The sequence below is a fragment of the Phoenix dactylifera genome, chromosome 7 (genome assembly GCF_051530095.1).
Source record: "Phoenix dactylifera cultivar Ajwa chromosome 7, Ajwa_hap1_PhDact_Kaust_v1.1, whole genome shotgun sequence".
NCBI lineage: Eukaryota > Viridiplantae > Streptophyta > Magnoliopsida > Arecales > Arecaceae > Phoenix > Phoenix dactylifera.
The window spans coordinates 20867380-20883865 of record NC_143196.1 but is presented as its reverse complement, the minus strand read 5'-3'; the positions used below and the strand labels follow the sequence as shown (position 1 = coordinate 20883865).

Here is a 16486-nt window from a genome sequence, read left to right as displayed (position 1 = left end):
TTTTCTTCTTTTTTTTCTTGAGAAATTTGCTTTCATTTTCTAATGCATCCATAGAAGACAATTCGGCCAAAGCTTTTCCGAATTTCACTCTTCAGAACTATATTTTCTTCATCTTCTTTCAATTTACCTTGGGGTAAGTCTATGGTTTGCTTTATTTGTCAGTTCCCTGAAAAACTTGACGAAAAACCTGAGTAAAGCGATTTCTAAATTGCAATCAACTCAAATATTTCACCAAGAAATATAAATTTTATTAAGTTGCTCATCTTTTATTCAAGTACAAAGCCATAAACTGGTTGAGCAAATGTATAGGATGAATGAGGATCACCAGCGAAATTATTCGCAAATATCATAGTCCCCGATTAGTATATAAGTAATTCTTGGCCTTTATTCCCTTTTACTTTTCACTACCCATTCACCGGCTTTTGTTAACCATAATCACATCTTCTCCCATATAGCATAGTGTTCACCAGATAAAGTGAGGTTGAAGTTTGAAGGAATGATGCTACCGTCGAAACCATCCCTTTGTCCTATCTTTGCAATAATCTTCTCATCAATTGCAGCAATATAGGGATCCTTCTCGGCAACCATGATGCGCAGAGTGCTACCTGGATGAATCCCATTCCGAGTCCGGATTGCTGCCACCTGAGTGATCGACTCCTTCATCCCCATCGTAAGCAAGTGATCATAGAACTACAAAACAGAGCAATCCATACCCCTGTTAAAAGAGATGCATAACTGCATTCTTTTGCAAGAACATCGAAAAAATCATAGTTTGCTCATGTTTCCTTAAATTCAATTAAACAACATCAAAACTATGTCTTTCTAATTCAAAATTTGAGATTTCTATCTTCATAACACATCAAGGGATCAAACTGTGAGCTAGTATGGACTGAAAGAAGTAGCCAAAACTTACAATGCAGGGGATCCCTGGGTGTGTGAGAATGTAAACGTAGCCTTGCATGATCATTGGAGTAGGAAAAGGCGCCAAACTCTGAGTCGAACCAGTATCATGATTGTCGATGAATGTCACCGCCTTCTCCGGCAACCACCCAATCAAACCGGACGCCTTCCCGTTGGAATCACGCATTCTATCAAGCTCCCCTTGCACTGCCAAATTCAGTATGAGCTTGGTGGGGAAGTCGAAAGCTGTTGCTGGTCCGCCAACTGTTTGAATCCAATCAACCAGCTCTTGACGGCGGACATCTTGATCATAAGCTGGCTTGCCGTCGGTCCCATTAACTAGCGGATTCCAGTACTCAGCAACCACAATACTTGGTGTTGTTTGATCTACATATATCTTGGCAACGTCCGCCGAGTATCCTAGAACAAAATCAAGACGCCATCCATCGAAACCGACGTCGCTCTTGAGCCAATTCATCCAGTCTGAGAGCTCTCGTTGGACTGTTGGGTTGAGGTGGTCGATGTCAGGAGCCCCTCCCCACGAGCGGCCGGTATCCCGGTGGCCGGTGCCATCGGAGAACTCGGTGTCGTCGCTGCAAATCATGTGCGGCCCCCAGTCAAGTCTGCTGTCCGGCGTCCCGCCTTCGAAGATACAATTTATGCCTCTTGAATCTTTATAGTCTGCCCATCGATGATTGATGACGATGTCGGCGATGCATTTGATTCCTTTGTCATGAAATGCACTGATCAGTGACTTCAGTTCTTCCTTGTTTCCATATTTCGATTCATCTAGATCATACAGCCTCGCTGGCAAGTAACCTGAATTTTACAAATTAGCAATATCATTTTACGCGGCTATGACTTCTGTGAATTATCGCCTGAGTGGGTTGATTCTATTTTGTTGGTCACTTTGAACTTGTTGTGAGCTAAAATCATGAAGTCGAGCAATCATGTTAAAGAAAAACAGCACAAGATTACTCCATCTATGGAAAACAAGCTCTTTGTGTGACATTTCTTGCATAAAAGAAACGACCAACCTTGCGGTCCATCGGTGTAGGACTCCGACGATGGAGGGAGCCACACGTGTGTAACCCCAGCATTGGCTATATCAGACACTTGGCCCATGAGAAAGTTATACCAGCCCCCTTCTTGCTTCCATGACTCCCAATTAAAACCCTGCAATCCTTCCTGGGTTAAGAGTTGCAATATATATCTCCATCTGATGAGATCAGAAGATGAACACATGTGAATCATTACCTGAAAGAGGATTTGAGCAAGAGCCAAGCTGGGTGCAAGAGAGAGCACCAGCACAAGTACTGCAAGGGAGAGCGGAATCAGAGGCCTACCCATATCTCTTTCCTTCTATCCGATTTGAGTAGAAAGGAGATGGAGTCCCTCCATATATAGAACCACTGTAGTTGGAGTTGTTGACTGGTATTGCAGCGAATTCAAATGTGAACTCAAGGAGAGCAATGACTTCCAAAGATTGACAACGGATAGGAGGATGGATGCAGGGAGTCAGTGATGGTGGCGCCTGAGTCCTGACGCCGAAGGGCGTCATTTGGTGGTCTTTCTTTTTGGGCTTCTCTACGATCCATGTGGAGTTAGACGGGAGCGGTTTTGTGGCCTCGAGCACTTATGAGCAGTGGACCATCAAAATCTGGACTTTGACAAATGCGTTTCGAGTTGTTTTCCAACTCCAAGGTGGACCAGGATATAAACAAATACCACCAAATGGACCGGTCATTAGTTTCCCCATAATTTTACGGCCTCCAGATCAAATTGACCAGGATATAAAGAGACATGCAGAGACGTGTGGATTTGTGCTTTCCAATTCTCCACAGGAAAATTTCAATGACCTAGCTTCATCAATCCAGCTGGCCGATTCACTGCTAGAACAGAAATTTTGGACAATCATTTGTGGGTCCATGTCACTTTCCAATTTCCATGACAGGTCCAATTAAAAACAGAAATATTAAAAGTCTGGTGTGAATTTGGAAAATGTGGATAATGATCCGTACATGGCTACTTAGTCCAGTGATCACACTGGCTGCTTAGTCCAGAGTAAAATTAAGGGTGGCAAACAGGTCGGATCAGATATAAACGGATCGGATCAGATGCAAGTTGGATCAGAAAATCATAGAACTGAACCTGACATGTTTATTAAACAGTTCAGAAAATTACAACCTGAACCGGCCTGTTTATTAAACAGGTAACCCGACCCGACACGTTTAACCCGTTTAATAAAAAAAATTTTGGGGCTCTCATCTCGTTCTCCACCGCCTATGCAAAATTTTGAATCCCTCTTTATAGCCGGACAGCCAGCCCTACTCTCTTCCTCGGTTCCTCCCATGATCCCATCCTTCCGCAAACCCCCACTCGGGCCACTCCCCATGGAAGAAGACGACGATCTCTGGCAGCGGTATCTTGAGATCGACGACGACTCCACCAGTGGAGGGCATGACTCCCAGTATCTCTCCTCCTCAACCTCCTCCTAAGGGCTAGGCTCTGAGAGGTTCGATGGATCCGATGACCTAAGCCAAAGGAGGAGAATGGAAACCCAACGGAGGTGGAGAAAGCGTACCTTGAGGAGCTGCAGAACTCGTACCTTCTCATCGCCGCCGCAATCGACGTTGGAACCCTAACCTTAAGCTGCTAGGGTGGGCTCGGGGTCTTGAGGGCCGAAGAAGGAGAACAGAGAGAGGGGAGGGCCTGAAACCCTAACCCTAGCACCCGCCGCCGCCCTCGTGCTCTCGGATTCCCCCCCCCTCCCGGGAGGTCATCAAACTCCCAGTACCCTTCGTCTCCGGCATCCTCCCCGCCGCTCGATTTCAGGTCGGTGGCGTCGCGGGAGTCGTCGAGGCTGAGGATGGTGAGGGGATGGGTCTTGAAGGGGGGCTTCCAGGGGTCCTTGGACGATAGGGGGTGGTGGAGGTGATCGCCGACTAAGAAGGAGGAGATCTTCCACTACTTGCAGCGGAGGTGGGGCTCGGAGGGGGTGGAGATCTTCCACCATGGAGATGGAGCTTCAGGTAGAGTCGTAGCGAGGAAGAAACTGGGGAAACGAAAACAAAAAGGAATTGTGGTAAACTATTTTAAAATGACTCCAAGACTCCCGGCAAACAAAAAAAAAACTATGGACATTAAATTATAAACAGGTTAAACGGTTAAACGGGTCAGACATATAAAATCTTTATCTGACCCAATTAATAAACAGGTTAAACGGGTCAACCTGTTTATGATCCGAACCTATTTAGGCCAAACTAAATCTATTTATGGTGGGTCGAACACGGGTCGGATTGGCGGGTCAGGTCATATTTTGCCACCCTTAAGTAAAATGGACAATAAAGCTCTAAATAAACCTTCTAGTCCTGTTTATGGTATACGGAGAAAGTTTGTTGCTCATATTGGGTACATTATGGGGTAGGTCAAGCAGCATCACCAAAAAGGGATGCATTATTATGTGTCATTATTGCTTATTGCACTAGTTTTGTCAATTGAGTGCTGCTTCTCAACGCCGGTCTATTTCTCAATCCCCCGTGATAGTCGGGTATTAATTAATGTGGTATATTGGGGTCACAAGGGTGGCAGGCCTCGTGTATCATCCCACCACTTGCCCCCCAGCGGAACCTGGACCGAAAAATGGAGTGGTGTAGTGAAGTATCAATTATACCATTCTACGATCCCTGAAACACTATAGAATAAAATTTTACAGACTTAATCTACAGGACTACACAGTCTACACTGAAACAAAATCAAAATTTCTATATAGGGAAGACCAAAGATTTTGTCATGCTCATTTAAAATAAGTAAAATTATAAAATTTAATTAGAATGATATTATTCTTCATAATTTAATATATGAAAAATAAGGGATGAGCAGAATTCTTACAAGATATGGTGGTAGACAACAATAGGTGAATGAATACAAACTTGGGCAGAGATGTATCATGATCGAAAGAAGTGCTATCAAATAATTCCAGTGAGGAATTGGGGTTTTCGCCTTTGGGTGATGGCAATTGATTGCTGACTACTGTAAGTAAAGGAGGAAAGGATGTGAGGAGAAAATTAATTAGCAAGGATGGGAACTAATTAAGTCGAGCCATTAAGTGCCTATGAAGTTTGTAATGGTGATGTGAATCTTCATATTTTAATGTGTTCGAGTTATGAGTTTTTCTTTTCTATTTGCATAAGTTTCTTAACATTTTGTTTTATAATCACATTACTCTTTAGCAGAGGACTATTGGAAGACAACCAAGAGGAAATTTAGGTATCTCAGAGGAGCAACGAATTATATGCTATGTTATCAGAGTAAGGATTGGCACCTAGCAGGCTATAGTGATGATGACTGGGGAAGTGACCTAGATGAGCATAAATAGATATCAGGATATGCATTTTTGCTTAGTAATGGCACTACTATGGAGGCTAAGTACATAGCATGCTCTTCAACAAAATAGAAAGCTGTTTGATTGACATGGTTCTTGTAGCATCTACAAATTGTCACATATGCAACAGATCCTGTGATGATCTATGTGATAGTATGGCCGCACTGGTTGCAAAGGACCAAAAATATTAAGGTAGAACCAAATACATACAAGTGAGATACCATTTTAACTTATGGCATAGAAATAAGTAGTCCTTAAGCATGTTTCTACAAGCCAATTGGTTGCAGATCCACTCACCATACTTATTGCTAGGGGCTTGTATGTGACACAAGCTAAAACATTAGGACTGAATGTGATTGTATTTGTGTAGTTGACCAATATGTAACAAAATACATTGTTGGATAACTCATTTGCCATTTGTATGATTGATGAGATTATTCAATCATAGTTATTTGATGCTGCTATTTCATTTAATTATGTTTATGGCAAGCTCTATGACTTACAACTGGCATAATAAGATATGGATGTCGATTGGCTAAGATTGGCTCACTGACACGACCAATCACCTTTAGCACCTTAATGTGAGTAGGATGAGATATTGTTGAGCTATAGTGAAGAGAGCATATTTAGCTCAAATCTTTGAAGACCAAGATGAGGCTCTTTATGTAGTTAAGAGCTGACATGGATGTCACCCTACCATCCATGAAGCTAAAATAAAATACGGTGAGAAAACTTCATTTGGTACTTTTGGGAGTGAGTAAATGAACGATTCAATTTAGACACTTGAAATGCAACTAACTATGACCCATATGGTGTTCTATGTAAAGAAATCCACTCTATAAAATAGAAAATCTCCACTGTAACATGCAGTTCATATTGCATGTGCTTAACACTACCTATGTGTTAGTCCTAGAGATCATAAGTTTAATCTCAACGCTACATCATGTAACTTTTGACTAAACAATAAACTGATGAGTTGGTGTTAGCTACTCCAGTATATTTTCTTTTCGTCATGAGTGTTTTGGCCTAAAGGGGCATTACGAAGAAAGAAATCAAATCAGAGCCAAGTAGCATTAGGGTGAAAGGAATACAAATTTGGAATTCTACTACTTACTTGTATTTATTGGCTAGCCAATTATATCATTCTAATAAGGTTGGATATAATTGCATATACATGTGAAGTTAGAGAGGGGTTGAGCATGGATCTCTTGAGGAATTGAGACTTGATTGATCAGGTGTAACTAAATGAGCATAAGGTATAACAATACATCATGTTCAACCTTTTCTTGTATTTTTGGTTTAATATCTCCATCTTGGCCCTAACGGACTTCTAGTTTAGAGCTCCCAAGCGCATGTGTATTCATTGATTACATGACCTATTTGTCTATATGAGTAAGATTCAAGATTTACCATATAGAGGTATGGACATGCCTATCATGTACGAGTAGGAGATGTTGGACGTATCCACACAGAGTTACATGCCTCTCTTCTCAAGAAGAAAACTGGAGAAAAAGTTTTTGTCCAACCTCAACTACCTTTGGTGAGAATGGAGGAAGAAAAGATTATTCCAATACTGCAGGTTGTTCTTGATTGTCGAGTTACAAAAAGGAAGCATGAAGTTTGATTCATTGGAAAAGCTTATGTTCTGCTGATGTAACCTGGGAAGATCGAGACTTCCTCAAAGAACAATTTCCAAACATGACCCTTCAGGACGAGGGCGAAATTTATGGAGGGAGGAGCTGTTACATTCAAGACTTCCTGGCCATTAGGATTCTGAATAATTTATGTTGTTTTCTGTTTAAATCTTCCTTATTTCTAGATATTCATGCTAACTATTTCCTGATTTGTAGTTGAGTTGAATTAGTCAACTAGCTATTAAGATTTTTTCTATTTTATTGGAAATTTCTGTTGTATTGTGGCCTATGTAAAGGGAAAGATAATAATGACAAGGCATGCTTATCTTTTCTCAGCACTTTGGTGTTCTCATTGGAGGTTCTAGTGTCCTCGAAGTAGCTAGAATATTTTATCATGGCTTCATTTTTGCTTTTTCTTGTTCCTTTACAACTCTTCTAAAATAGGTAAAGGAAAGCCTTCTTCAACAAACCAGTATATACCAGTTTAATCTAACTGGTTTTGCATTGGGTAGGATCAAAAAATCTAAATAATATTTTCTGGCTAATTTTTTTAGGTGAGTTCGTAAGTTGGTGCAAATGATATTATAGTGGACTTGGTCTATAGCTCATGTGGACTAAGGAACAAGATAACAAAGGCCTATTTGGATTGACGACATAGGCTGATCGTGGTGTTTGTGATTGGATTTGAATAGACTTAGGTTCTTAGCCCGATGATGATATTAGGGCTTAAATGCGAGGCAGAATGAGAAGACCCATGCAGATGTGTTTAGTTTCACATCGACTATGTACTGGATACATCTTGAATATTTACTGAAATCTTTGCAATTAACTTAAGATGTTCAGTGAGAAATATAGATATTTAATAGTAGCCCATCCTTTATTGAAGTGCAAAAACATGCTACTAAGGCAAATGTAAAGGCTGAATAAGGTCAGCCGACCGAACTACTATAAAATATGGCTTCCTATTAGGGAGTATGGCTTTTCTAATTCAGAAGCAGTTCTTGACAATCATACTATTATACTCCCTAAAACCATCGTAATCACTTCTTCTCCCATACACAGTAGTCATTACCAGAGGCAACAATGTGGTAGTTCGAAGGAACAATGTTCCCGACATCATATCTTGGTCCAATCTTTGCAATAATCTTCTCATCAATTGCCGCCACATAGAGATCACTGTCGGAAACCATGATGCGCAATGAGCTACCTGGATGAATCCCATTCCTGGACCTGATTGCTGCCAACTCACCGATCGGCTTCTTCAAACCCCAATCAAACAAGTGATCATAGAACTGCAGAACATGATAAAAAATAGTTTAGTTAAAGAGTTGCATCACTGTATTCTTTTATAAGAACATCGGAGATCAAGTTTGCTCAAAATTTTCTTTATTTGATTGACTGAAAAAAATTGCTCACCAGTACTTGTCTTGTTACTTCTTCAAGATTTCATGTTTAGTATAGAATTAGTGCCAAGAAAAGAGGTAGATAGACTAGATCATTAATTAATTGAAGTGATCAAAATGTGATATAGCATGCACTGAAAAAAGTGGTTAAAATTAGAACTTACGATGCTGGGAATCCCTGGGTGTGTGAGAATGTAAACATAGCCTTGCATGACCTTATCAGAAGGAAAAGGCCATTGCCTCTGCGTTGAACCAGTATCATGGTTGTCGACGAATGTGACCGTCTTCTCTGGCCACCATCCAATCATCCCAGATGCCTCTCCCTTGGAATCACGCATCCTCCACAGCTCCCCCTGCACTGCTGCTTGCAGTATTCCCTTGGTGGTGAAATCAAAAGCTGTCGCTGGACTGCCTACTGTTTGAACCCAATTAACTAGCTCTTGGCGGTGAGCATTTTGGTCATAAGCTGGCTTGCCATCGTTTCCATAAGCTAAAGAGCTCCAAATCTCTGCAACCACAAAACTCGGTGTGGTTTGATCTACATAAATCTTGGCAATGTCTGATGAGTATCCTCTGGCAAAATCAAGTCGCCATCCATCGAAACCGATGTCACTCTTGAGCCAATTCATCCAATCCGAGAGCTCACGTTGGACCCTTGGGTTGAGGTGGTCGATGTCCGGAGCCGCATCGAAGCCAAGGCCAGTGTCAGGGTGGCCGGTGCCATCGGAGTATTTGGTGTCGTCACTGCAGATCATGGTCGGGCCCCAGTCGAGGCGGTCATCAGGCGTCCCGCCTTCAAAGATACAGTATACGCCTCTCCCATCTTTTTTATCTGCGCATCTGTGATTGATGACAATGTCAGCAATGCATTTGATTCCTTTTTCATGGAATTCACTGATCAGTGACTTCAGCTCGCCTCGGTTCCCATATTTCGATACATTCAGATCATACAACCTTCCTGGCAAATAACCTGAGTAGAAAAATTTACAAGTACATTGTATTAGCAATACCTTGGTATCAAGCTATAAAGTCTGTAATCGATCGTCTAAGAAGGTTAATCATTCTCTGTACATAACTTTGAAATTGCACTGTGTATTAGTGTATGCTAATAGTAAGCAAGCAGTCAAAATATTTTATGTTATCAGATGTCTAATAAGGCAATTTCCAACCTTAGCTTAGTAACAAACAATACTCCCATGCTGATTCTTCGGCGTACTTCAACATATAACATTCTTTTTCAGGTGGACTGGAAACATTAGACCACACGACTCGGATGCAATCATAACCATGTTCAAAGAGTGTTTATCAAACAGCACCCATATGATCAATACTCTAACCACTTTGAACCAACAAGCACAAAACTAAAGAAACAAATCATTTAGAGAACTTGTCCCAAAAGCTTAAGCTAATAGAATTAGGTAGATTTATTTATATATTTTATATTTTCTTACACTATTCTTCACATGTGGGCCGGACTTTCCTTTAATGGGTGAGTCCAACATGTGAAATTTTTAATAATGGGGTTAAAGAGTGCAGAGGTCCTGAGTTTGAACAAGTGGCGATTCTAACATGGTATCAGAGCAGAGGTTCCGAGTTTGAATTCTGTCTCCGCACTTTTTAATCCCATTATTGAAAATTTCATATGTTGGGTTCTCCCATTAAAGAAAAGTCCGGCCCACACGCGAGGGAGAGTGTAAGAAAATATAAAATATATAAATAAATCTATTTCATCCTATTAGTTTAAACTTTTGGGATAAGTGGTGATTTTAACATAATTTATGGAAAAAAAAAAATACAATAACAACGTAACCTCGCATAAAATTTGTACTAAATCCTCATTCATAAAACAGATATTTTTGTTCGGCACATGACTTCACTTCCCCAATAAAGATTACTTATATGATAAACCAGTTTCATAAGCAAGATTCATCTCCTTTGTGCTGGCTCTATATCATTGTTAATTTATGAATTGCTTCCATGTAGAAGACCAGAGTAACAAAGTAATGATGGACTTGAGCACCACAAACCTTGTTCGGATACCGAATGCGAGGGTGGAGGGAGCCAGACATGCGTAACCCCAGCATTGGCAATGTCAGACACTTGGCCCTTCAGAAAGTTATACCATCCCCCTTCTTTCTTCCATGACTCCCAGTTAAAACCCTGCATGCCTTCCTTCATCAGAAGATGCACGACTTCACTCTATGATTATATGAAAACCATGCATATGTGCGAGTCCTTACCTGAAAGAGGATTTGAGCAGCAGCCCAGTTGGGTGCAAGAGACAGCACCAGCACCAGTGCTAAGAACAATGGATCCAAAGGCCTTCCCATCTCTTCCCCTTTTCCTCTCTTCTTCCATTGGATTAAAAGGAGACAGAGTCACCAGGCGTCACGGAGGACTGACCTACGTGGCCCCCAGGAATGACTTCTAATTTACGCAGCGTCTTCTGTTTTGCTTCCTCTTCTTTTGTCTGTTTTAATCTATGCAGCGTATCGGGCAAGGCGGATTGAGTGTGAAAGGAGTTTGAAGTTTTTGGCGCATTTAGAAACGTTCTTGGCCACTGGGCACGCGAGAAAGAGATGGCAAACTTATCCGGACAGAACATTTAGCTTTGCGACGGCGTGACAATTGGATCAACACGATGAATACTTCAATGAAGATAGAGTAGGTCCCGTTTGTGGCAAGGATATAACAGGACCGGCCACACAGCTTTTGCTACGAGATACAAATAAAATCGGATATTTTGCAACTACTGTGTTCTCACCCTTTCGAAGGTCAGTGTAGTTTTTTTTTTCATATTTGCAGTATTTGTAGAAATGGTGGATTTCTCTTTTTTTTTATGTGAATCGGAGGAAGTAAGACACTTTCCCCTAATTTTATTCGGAAAAGAGTACTATGTACAAAAGAGTGGAAGGGTGATGAACATCAAAACAAGGTAGAAGATCTAGGACTGAAGAACAACAAACATCAAGGCGGTCTCATGGGCAGTGAAGATAAAGCTGTCCACAGATTTTGGTGCAAGTCAATCATCTTCTTGTGGTATAAATGTTCCCAACTTTGGCCGGTACAAATGATCTTTCTCTTGAGAAAAGTTCTTACATTTCTTTTCTTTCAGATTTCCCAACATAAGGCAGTAGTCAATTAATGTCCAGCTCTTATACCTTAATTTCTTTTGATCTGATCTCCTCCACTATTACCTCCCCAGGAGAGGAGCCTTCCTTTCCAAGAGGCCATCATCAAATTATATTTTTTGATCAGGGGCAGCCAACAATGCTTTGGAAGCTTTTTATCACACAAAGGAAGTCCCAAGTAGACAAAAGGAAGAGAGCCTTTCATGCAGTTTATCCATCAAGCAAGCCTTGCTGCTTGCTCCTCCCCCATATTTAAGCACAGAATAGAGCTCTTGTGAAAGTTAATTCTCAAACCCGAAGCACCTTCAAAAGCTACAAAAATCGCTTTGGCAGCAAGCATACTTTCCTTCTTTCCAGCACAGAAAAGCAGGGTGTCATCTACGAAATTCAAGCTTTTGATCCCTCTAAATTCATTGATACTGCCAATGCCTTCAATTAAGCCAAGTGCTCCATCCTACATGAGCAATCTGGCTAAAACATTAAAATAAAAAGAGAAGGTGAGAGTGGCTCGCCTTGCCTCAAACCTTGCTTGCATTTGATCCAATTCCTTGGACTTCATTCACAAGAATAACCACTGATGCAGAAGTTAGAAGGCCTTGGATCCAAGAAACCCATTTACTAGCAAAACCCCTAGCCTTAAGCACTGTAAAAAGGAAATCCCAATTAATCTTATGAAAAGCTTTTTTGAAATCCAAATTGCCAAACACTCCTCTCTAAACCACCCTCCTGCAAAATGCAAGCATCTCATGAGCACTAAGAAAATTCTCCACAATGATTTGGCCTCTTACGAATGTTGATTGCGACTCATCAATGAGCAGGGGGTCAAAGATGGCAAGCTGCCCCGCGACGATCTTCGAAATAATTTTGTTGAGGCTACTAAGAAGATTGATGGGTCTCAAATCACCAGCTGTTAGTAGACCATCCTTTTTTGGGATAAGAGAAATAAAAGCAAAATTCAACCTATCAAGCTCAAGGGTGCCTCTGTGAGAATCTTCCAACAGCACCAGTAGGTCCTCCTTTAAGAGGTCCCAATACCTTTGGAAGAAAGAAAATGTGAACACATCAAGACCCAAAGCCTTAAGGCCATTGGCTGTGAGAATCGTCCAACAGCACCAGTAGGTCCTCCTTTAAGAGGTCTCAATACCTTTGGAAGAAAGAAAATGTGAACTCATCAAGACCCAAAGCCTTAAGGCCATTGGCTGTGAGAATCTTCCAACAGCACCAGTAGGTCCTCTTTTAAGAGGTCCCAATACCTTTGGAAGAAAGAAAATGTGAACCCATCAAGACCCAAAGCCTTAAGGCCATTGAAGGAGAATACAACACAACTCTAATTTCTTCCAAAAATAAATTTAGCTTCCAAATGTTCTAGGTTCACCGAAGCATTGCCATAAAGTCTATTTCAATCAATAGAGAACTACAGGATATAAGAGGTGCCAAAGAGGCTCTTAAAGAAAGCATGAAGATTAAGGGCGATAACTTCTAGTCAACAAGCTCAATACCATCATCGATAAGGGGCACCAACTGGTTTCTCCTCTTCCTTTCAGAAGCCACTTTATGGAAGAAAGCTGTGTTTCTATCTCCTTCCTTGAGCCAAGTACCCTTAGACCTATGCTTCCGGTACAAATCCTCCTCCTGGTACAACTCCTCCAAAGATTGCTTTAAGACATGCCGATGGTCAATTCATCTGGAGAGAGATCAACTCTTTTCTCTTTTTTGTCAAGAAGGTCCATGTCATGCAACAACTTCTCTTTTAATTCTCTACTCGAAATTCTCTTGGAAGCAGACCATGACTCGAGTGCTCCTCTGAGCCTTCTTAGGTTAGCAACCCATCCCTCTGCAGAATTACGACAATCTCTAATGGGTGGCCAATTGGCTTTTACAACATCTAGATCAGGTTCTTTTAGCCACCACGTATCAAATCTAAAGATTTTCGATCCCTTGAAATTAACATTACAATCAAGAGAGATCAACACATGGTCAGAAGTGGCAACTCAGCAAAGCTTTTTGAGTAGAGGCTGGAAAAATATCCTCCGATTCCGGAGAGATAAGAAAACAATCCAATCGGGGCAAAGAAGCAAGCTCACTTCCATCGCTCCAGGTAAAACTCCTTCCTTTCAAAACAAGGTCCACAAAATTTAGAAAGGAGATGAAGTCCATAAAAAAAAGTTGTCCTTCAGACATTAAATCATCACCAATTAACCAAGGGCCAGGGTTAGAAACTCTTTTAAGTCCAAAAGCTCTTGGAAGAAACGATCTTTTTGTGATTTTTCATTGGGGCCATACACAGCGATAATAATGAGATTCAAACTCAAATCTGGGCAAGACAGAATAACAGTAAGGGAGAACATCTTCAAAACACAGGAACACAAATGTGTCCTCTATTGATCCTTGGATCTCCCAAAGAGCCAAGAAATTTAGAAGAAGGAGATGAGACTTGGACTCCTAAATCAACAAGATATCACAACTTGAGGAAGTAAACAAGTCTCTAATGGCCCTTCTCTTTTCCGCAGCTCCTGAACCCCTACCATTCCATGAGACAACTATCATGATGATTGTCAACAAACAACCAAAGTAAGAAATAGATCCATGGCCATTGGAATGAGGCAATCCCTCTTCTGTTCATAAGCCAGCCGAACCACCAAGCATGCACCATGAGACATAAAAATCATAGTCCATTTCAATCCACCACCAATTATTCTGACACTCTATTGATCAAAGTCAGAACTTAGTGAACTAAAGAGAGAGCACAAATCATAATCTGAATTTATGCCACCAAAATCCAGCCCAAACCAGCAATCACAATCCGGCCACGGCCATAATCTGATCAAGCACAGTATCATGGTTTCAGTACAAATCACAAACAAAAACAAAATTAGAAGAGCCAAAGAAAGTCATCCGAATCTACATCCATACTTTATTCCAAACCACAAAGCATAGACTGAGTTCACTAGGAAACAAGCACCACAATTCATTCCAAACCACATAACCCCATCTGGACACAGTTTTGGGCAGGGCCACCAAATGAAAAACGTCCACACCAGCATGGAATTAAGGACAAGAAGGAAATGAAACCCAGCAGCTAACACTACGACACAACTATGGTAAAATAGATTTAAAGCTTAGTATGAGATAATGCATGATATCTAAGAAATTTAGTAGTTGGAAAATCTGGAAATCACAAAACTTTTATGCATAACCCCTTATTAATAATAAGCAAGCAAGAGTCAGGTGTGAACAGGTAAAGTTGGTAAAATCTTGTGAAGAGACCTAGATTCATCCTCAACCAAAAATTTCAAGACAATTCTATGTACCACCCCGAACCGTCCATTTTGGAGCATACTGTTCCATTTCGAGGGCATACCGGCATGATTCCGCTTCTCAATTCGAGACACTAGAGAAGAAAAGAGGGAGAAGGAAAGAGAGGAAGAGAGACAAAGGGAGGATAGGCAAGGGAGAGGGAGGGGCGGGGGCGGGGGCGGGGGCGGGCCTTTAAGCCCTCTCTCCTCGAGTGCTATGTTATGAGGGCGAAGTTTTGAAATATAGGCTCCAACCTTTTTTTAAAAAAAATCTTTTAAATCAAGTGTCCCTGTTTCATTTCGAAATTAAGGACTTTGTTTTTTTTTACAGAGCTAGATTAGAAGGGGCTCAAAAGCCCTTTCTCTCCCTTTACGCATCTCTCTCTCCCTTCGTCTCCCTTCCTCTCTCTCTTTTTCTCTTTCCTTCTCCCTCTCCAACTCCTCTTTGTCATACACCACGAGTCAGTATGGTACAATACCGTACCACTGAACAACTGACGTAGAACCAGTTTTGCTGATCTTGGTTCTTTAAAAAAAGAAAAATAGATATAGGAGGGGTTGAGAGAGAGAGAGAGAGAGAGAGAGAGAGAGAGAGAGAGAGAGAGATTGATCAGATGCAAATCTTGCCTCACATCTGAATCAAGCATCCAGTCAATCACAGAGCATCATATCTTAGGATGACAATAATCTTTGTTGGTGGACAAAAATAAAAGAAAACAACAACAAAAAATAAAAATAATAAAACTGATATAGACCAACACCTTAAATGTTGAGAACTCTCTCAGGTTGGCATCAGTCTTGACTGATCATCTTGGTCTGATGAAGGTTTTTCGGACTACACCAGGCATGCAATAGTGGCATACAGCAGTCTTGCCCTACTTATCCACGTACTGGCAGAAAACTTCCTAAGTCGGTGGGTATGATGATAAGGATTACAAATGGAGTTTGGTAGTTACACTTCTTTTCCTGGATAAGGCTTTATAGCAGCAAGGGGTGAAAAGGGCTAGAAGTTGCAAGAGGAAGTGAAGAACAAGAACACAATTTTCCAACAGTTCACCTTGACCAACATGAGATTAAGTTGCAAAAAAAAAAAAAAGGCTTGTTATGAGGATTGTCCCAAGTTTGATATTCAGGAACAATCTGCTTCAATTTACAGATTCAGAAATTGAAATAAATGCAAAAACTAGACCACAAGTTGGAAAACAATTTGAATAGTTAAATTAAAACTTATATACATAAGTTAACAAAATAAAGATTAAGGTTACTGACACATTCATATTATTAGTGCAAAGGCGGACATGGAAAAAAATTAATAATCAATGGCAGACAATACCACTAACAGAAACATAAACATGCTGTAAACCAAGCAAATGTCACCAACATGCTCTACTGGTGCAGCTAAAAAAATCGTGATTGACCAAGCAGAATCACTGAATGGCGGTTGCGCAGAGTGGCCAAAACTCCTTGGAAATATTAATCAATAGGAATATATGTCTGGAGCAATAATCCACTTGTCTTGGTTTTGTCTGCCTGGATACAATATTCTATGACCACAATACCCATTATATTGTGGTACTACTTAATTACTTGCAAGATGCTTCCTGTAAGTAGTTGCAGTATTGTATCAGCCATGAGGAAATATTTCTAGCATTTCTTCCCAACAAAAAAGTTCACAATATGTGTAGGTTTCTTTAAGAAAGCATAACAAATATAGTCAATCAATTAATATAATGAAGGT

At 40.8% G+C, this 16486-nt stretch overlaps 2 protein-coding genes and 1 long non-coding RNA gene across 3 annotated transcripts; 1 reads left to right on the top strand and 2 right to left on the bottom strand.

The window, feature by feature from the left end:
* Window positions 1–245: 245 nt before the first annotated feature.
* LOC103722582 (alpha-amylase isozyme 3D-like) lies at window positions 246–2449 on the bottom strand. The gene is made up of 4 exons (XM_039121048.3): window positions 2158–2449; window positions 1938–2076; window positions 914–1719; window positions 246–690 (listed from the first exon to the last, which is right to left on the bottom strand). The coding sequence occupies exons 1-4, from the start codon at window positions 2248–2250 to the stop codon at window positions 436–438; spliced, it is 1293 nt and encodes a 430-aa protein (XP_038976976.3). The 5' UTR covers window positions 2251–2449; the 3' UTR covers window positions 246–435.
* A 5325-nt stretch (window positions 2450–7774) lies between these two features.
* Window positions 7775–10693, bottom strand: LOC103722583 (alpha-amylase isozyme 3D-like). The gene is made up of 4 exons (XM_008813186.6): window positions 10562–10693; window positions 10349–10481; window positions 8486–9291; window positions 7775–8210 (listed from the first exon to the last, which is right to left on the bottom strand). Exons 1-4 carry the CDS (start codon window positions 10649–10651, stop codon window positions 7959–7961), a joined length of 1281 nt encoding a protein of 426 aa, XP_008811408.4. The 5' UTR covers window positions 10652–10693; the 3' UTR covers window positions 7775–7958.
* A 266-nt stretch (window positions 10694–10959) lies between these two features.
* On the top strand, window positions 10960–15978 carry LOC120107682 (uncharacterized). The gene is made up of 2 exons (XR_005509363.3): window positions 10960–11095; window positions 11211–15978. It is a non-coding gene; the product is annotated as an uncharacterized LOC120107682 (long non-coding RNA).
* Window positions 15979–16486: the final 508 nt, after the last annotated feature.

Bases quoted from the DNA above. Each gene is read 5' to 3' on its own strand.
- LOC103722582 (XM_039121048.3), bottom strand. From the start codon at position 2,250: ATGGGTAGGCCTCTGATTCCGCTCTCCCTTGCAGTACTTGTGCTGGTG. The intron at 2,077-2,157 runs GTAATGATTCAC...GAAGGATTGCAG, and splicing joins TTGCTCAAATCCTCTTTCAG to GGTTTTAATTGGGAGTCATG. The intron at 1,720-1,937 runs GTTGGTCGTTTC...TGTAAAATTCAG, and splicing joins CTACACCGATGGACCGCAAG to GTTACTTGCCAGCGAGGCTG.
- LOC103722583 (XM_008813186.6), bottom strand. From the start codon at position 10,651: ATGGGAAGGCCTTTGGATCCATTGTTCTTAGCACTGGTGCTGGTGCTG. The intron at 9,292-10,348 runs GTTTGTGGTGCT...TTTTCTACTCAG, and splicing joins GCATTCGGTATCCGAACAAG to GTTATTTGCCAGGAAGGTTG. The intron at 8,211-8,485 runs GTAAGTTCTAAT...CATGTTCTGCAG, and splicing joins ACCCAGGGATTCCCAGCATC to TTCTATGATCACTTGTTTGA.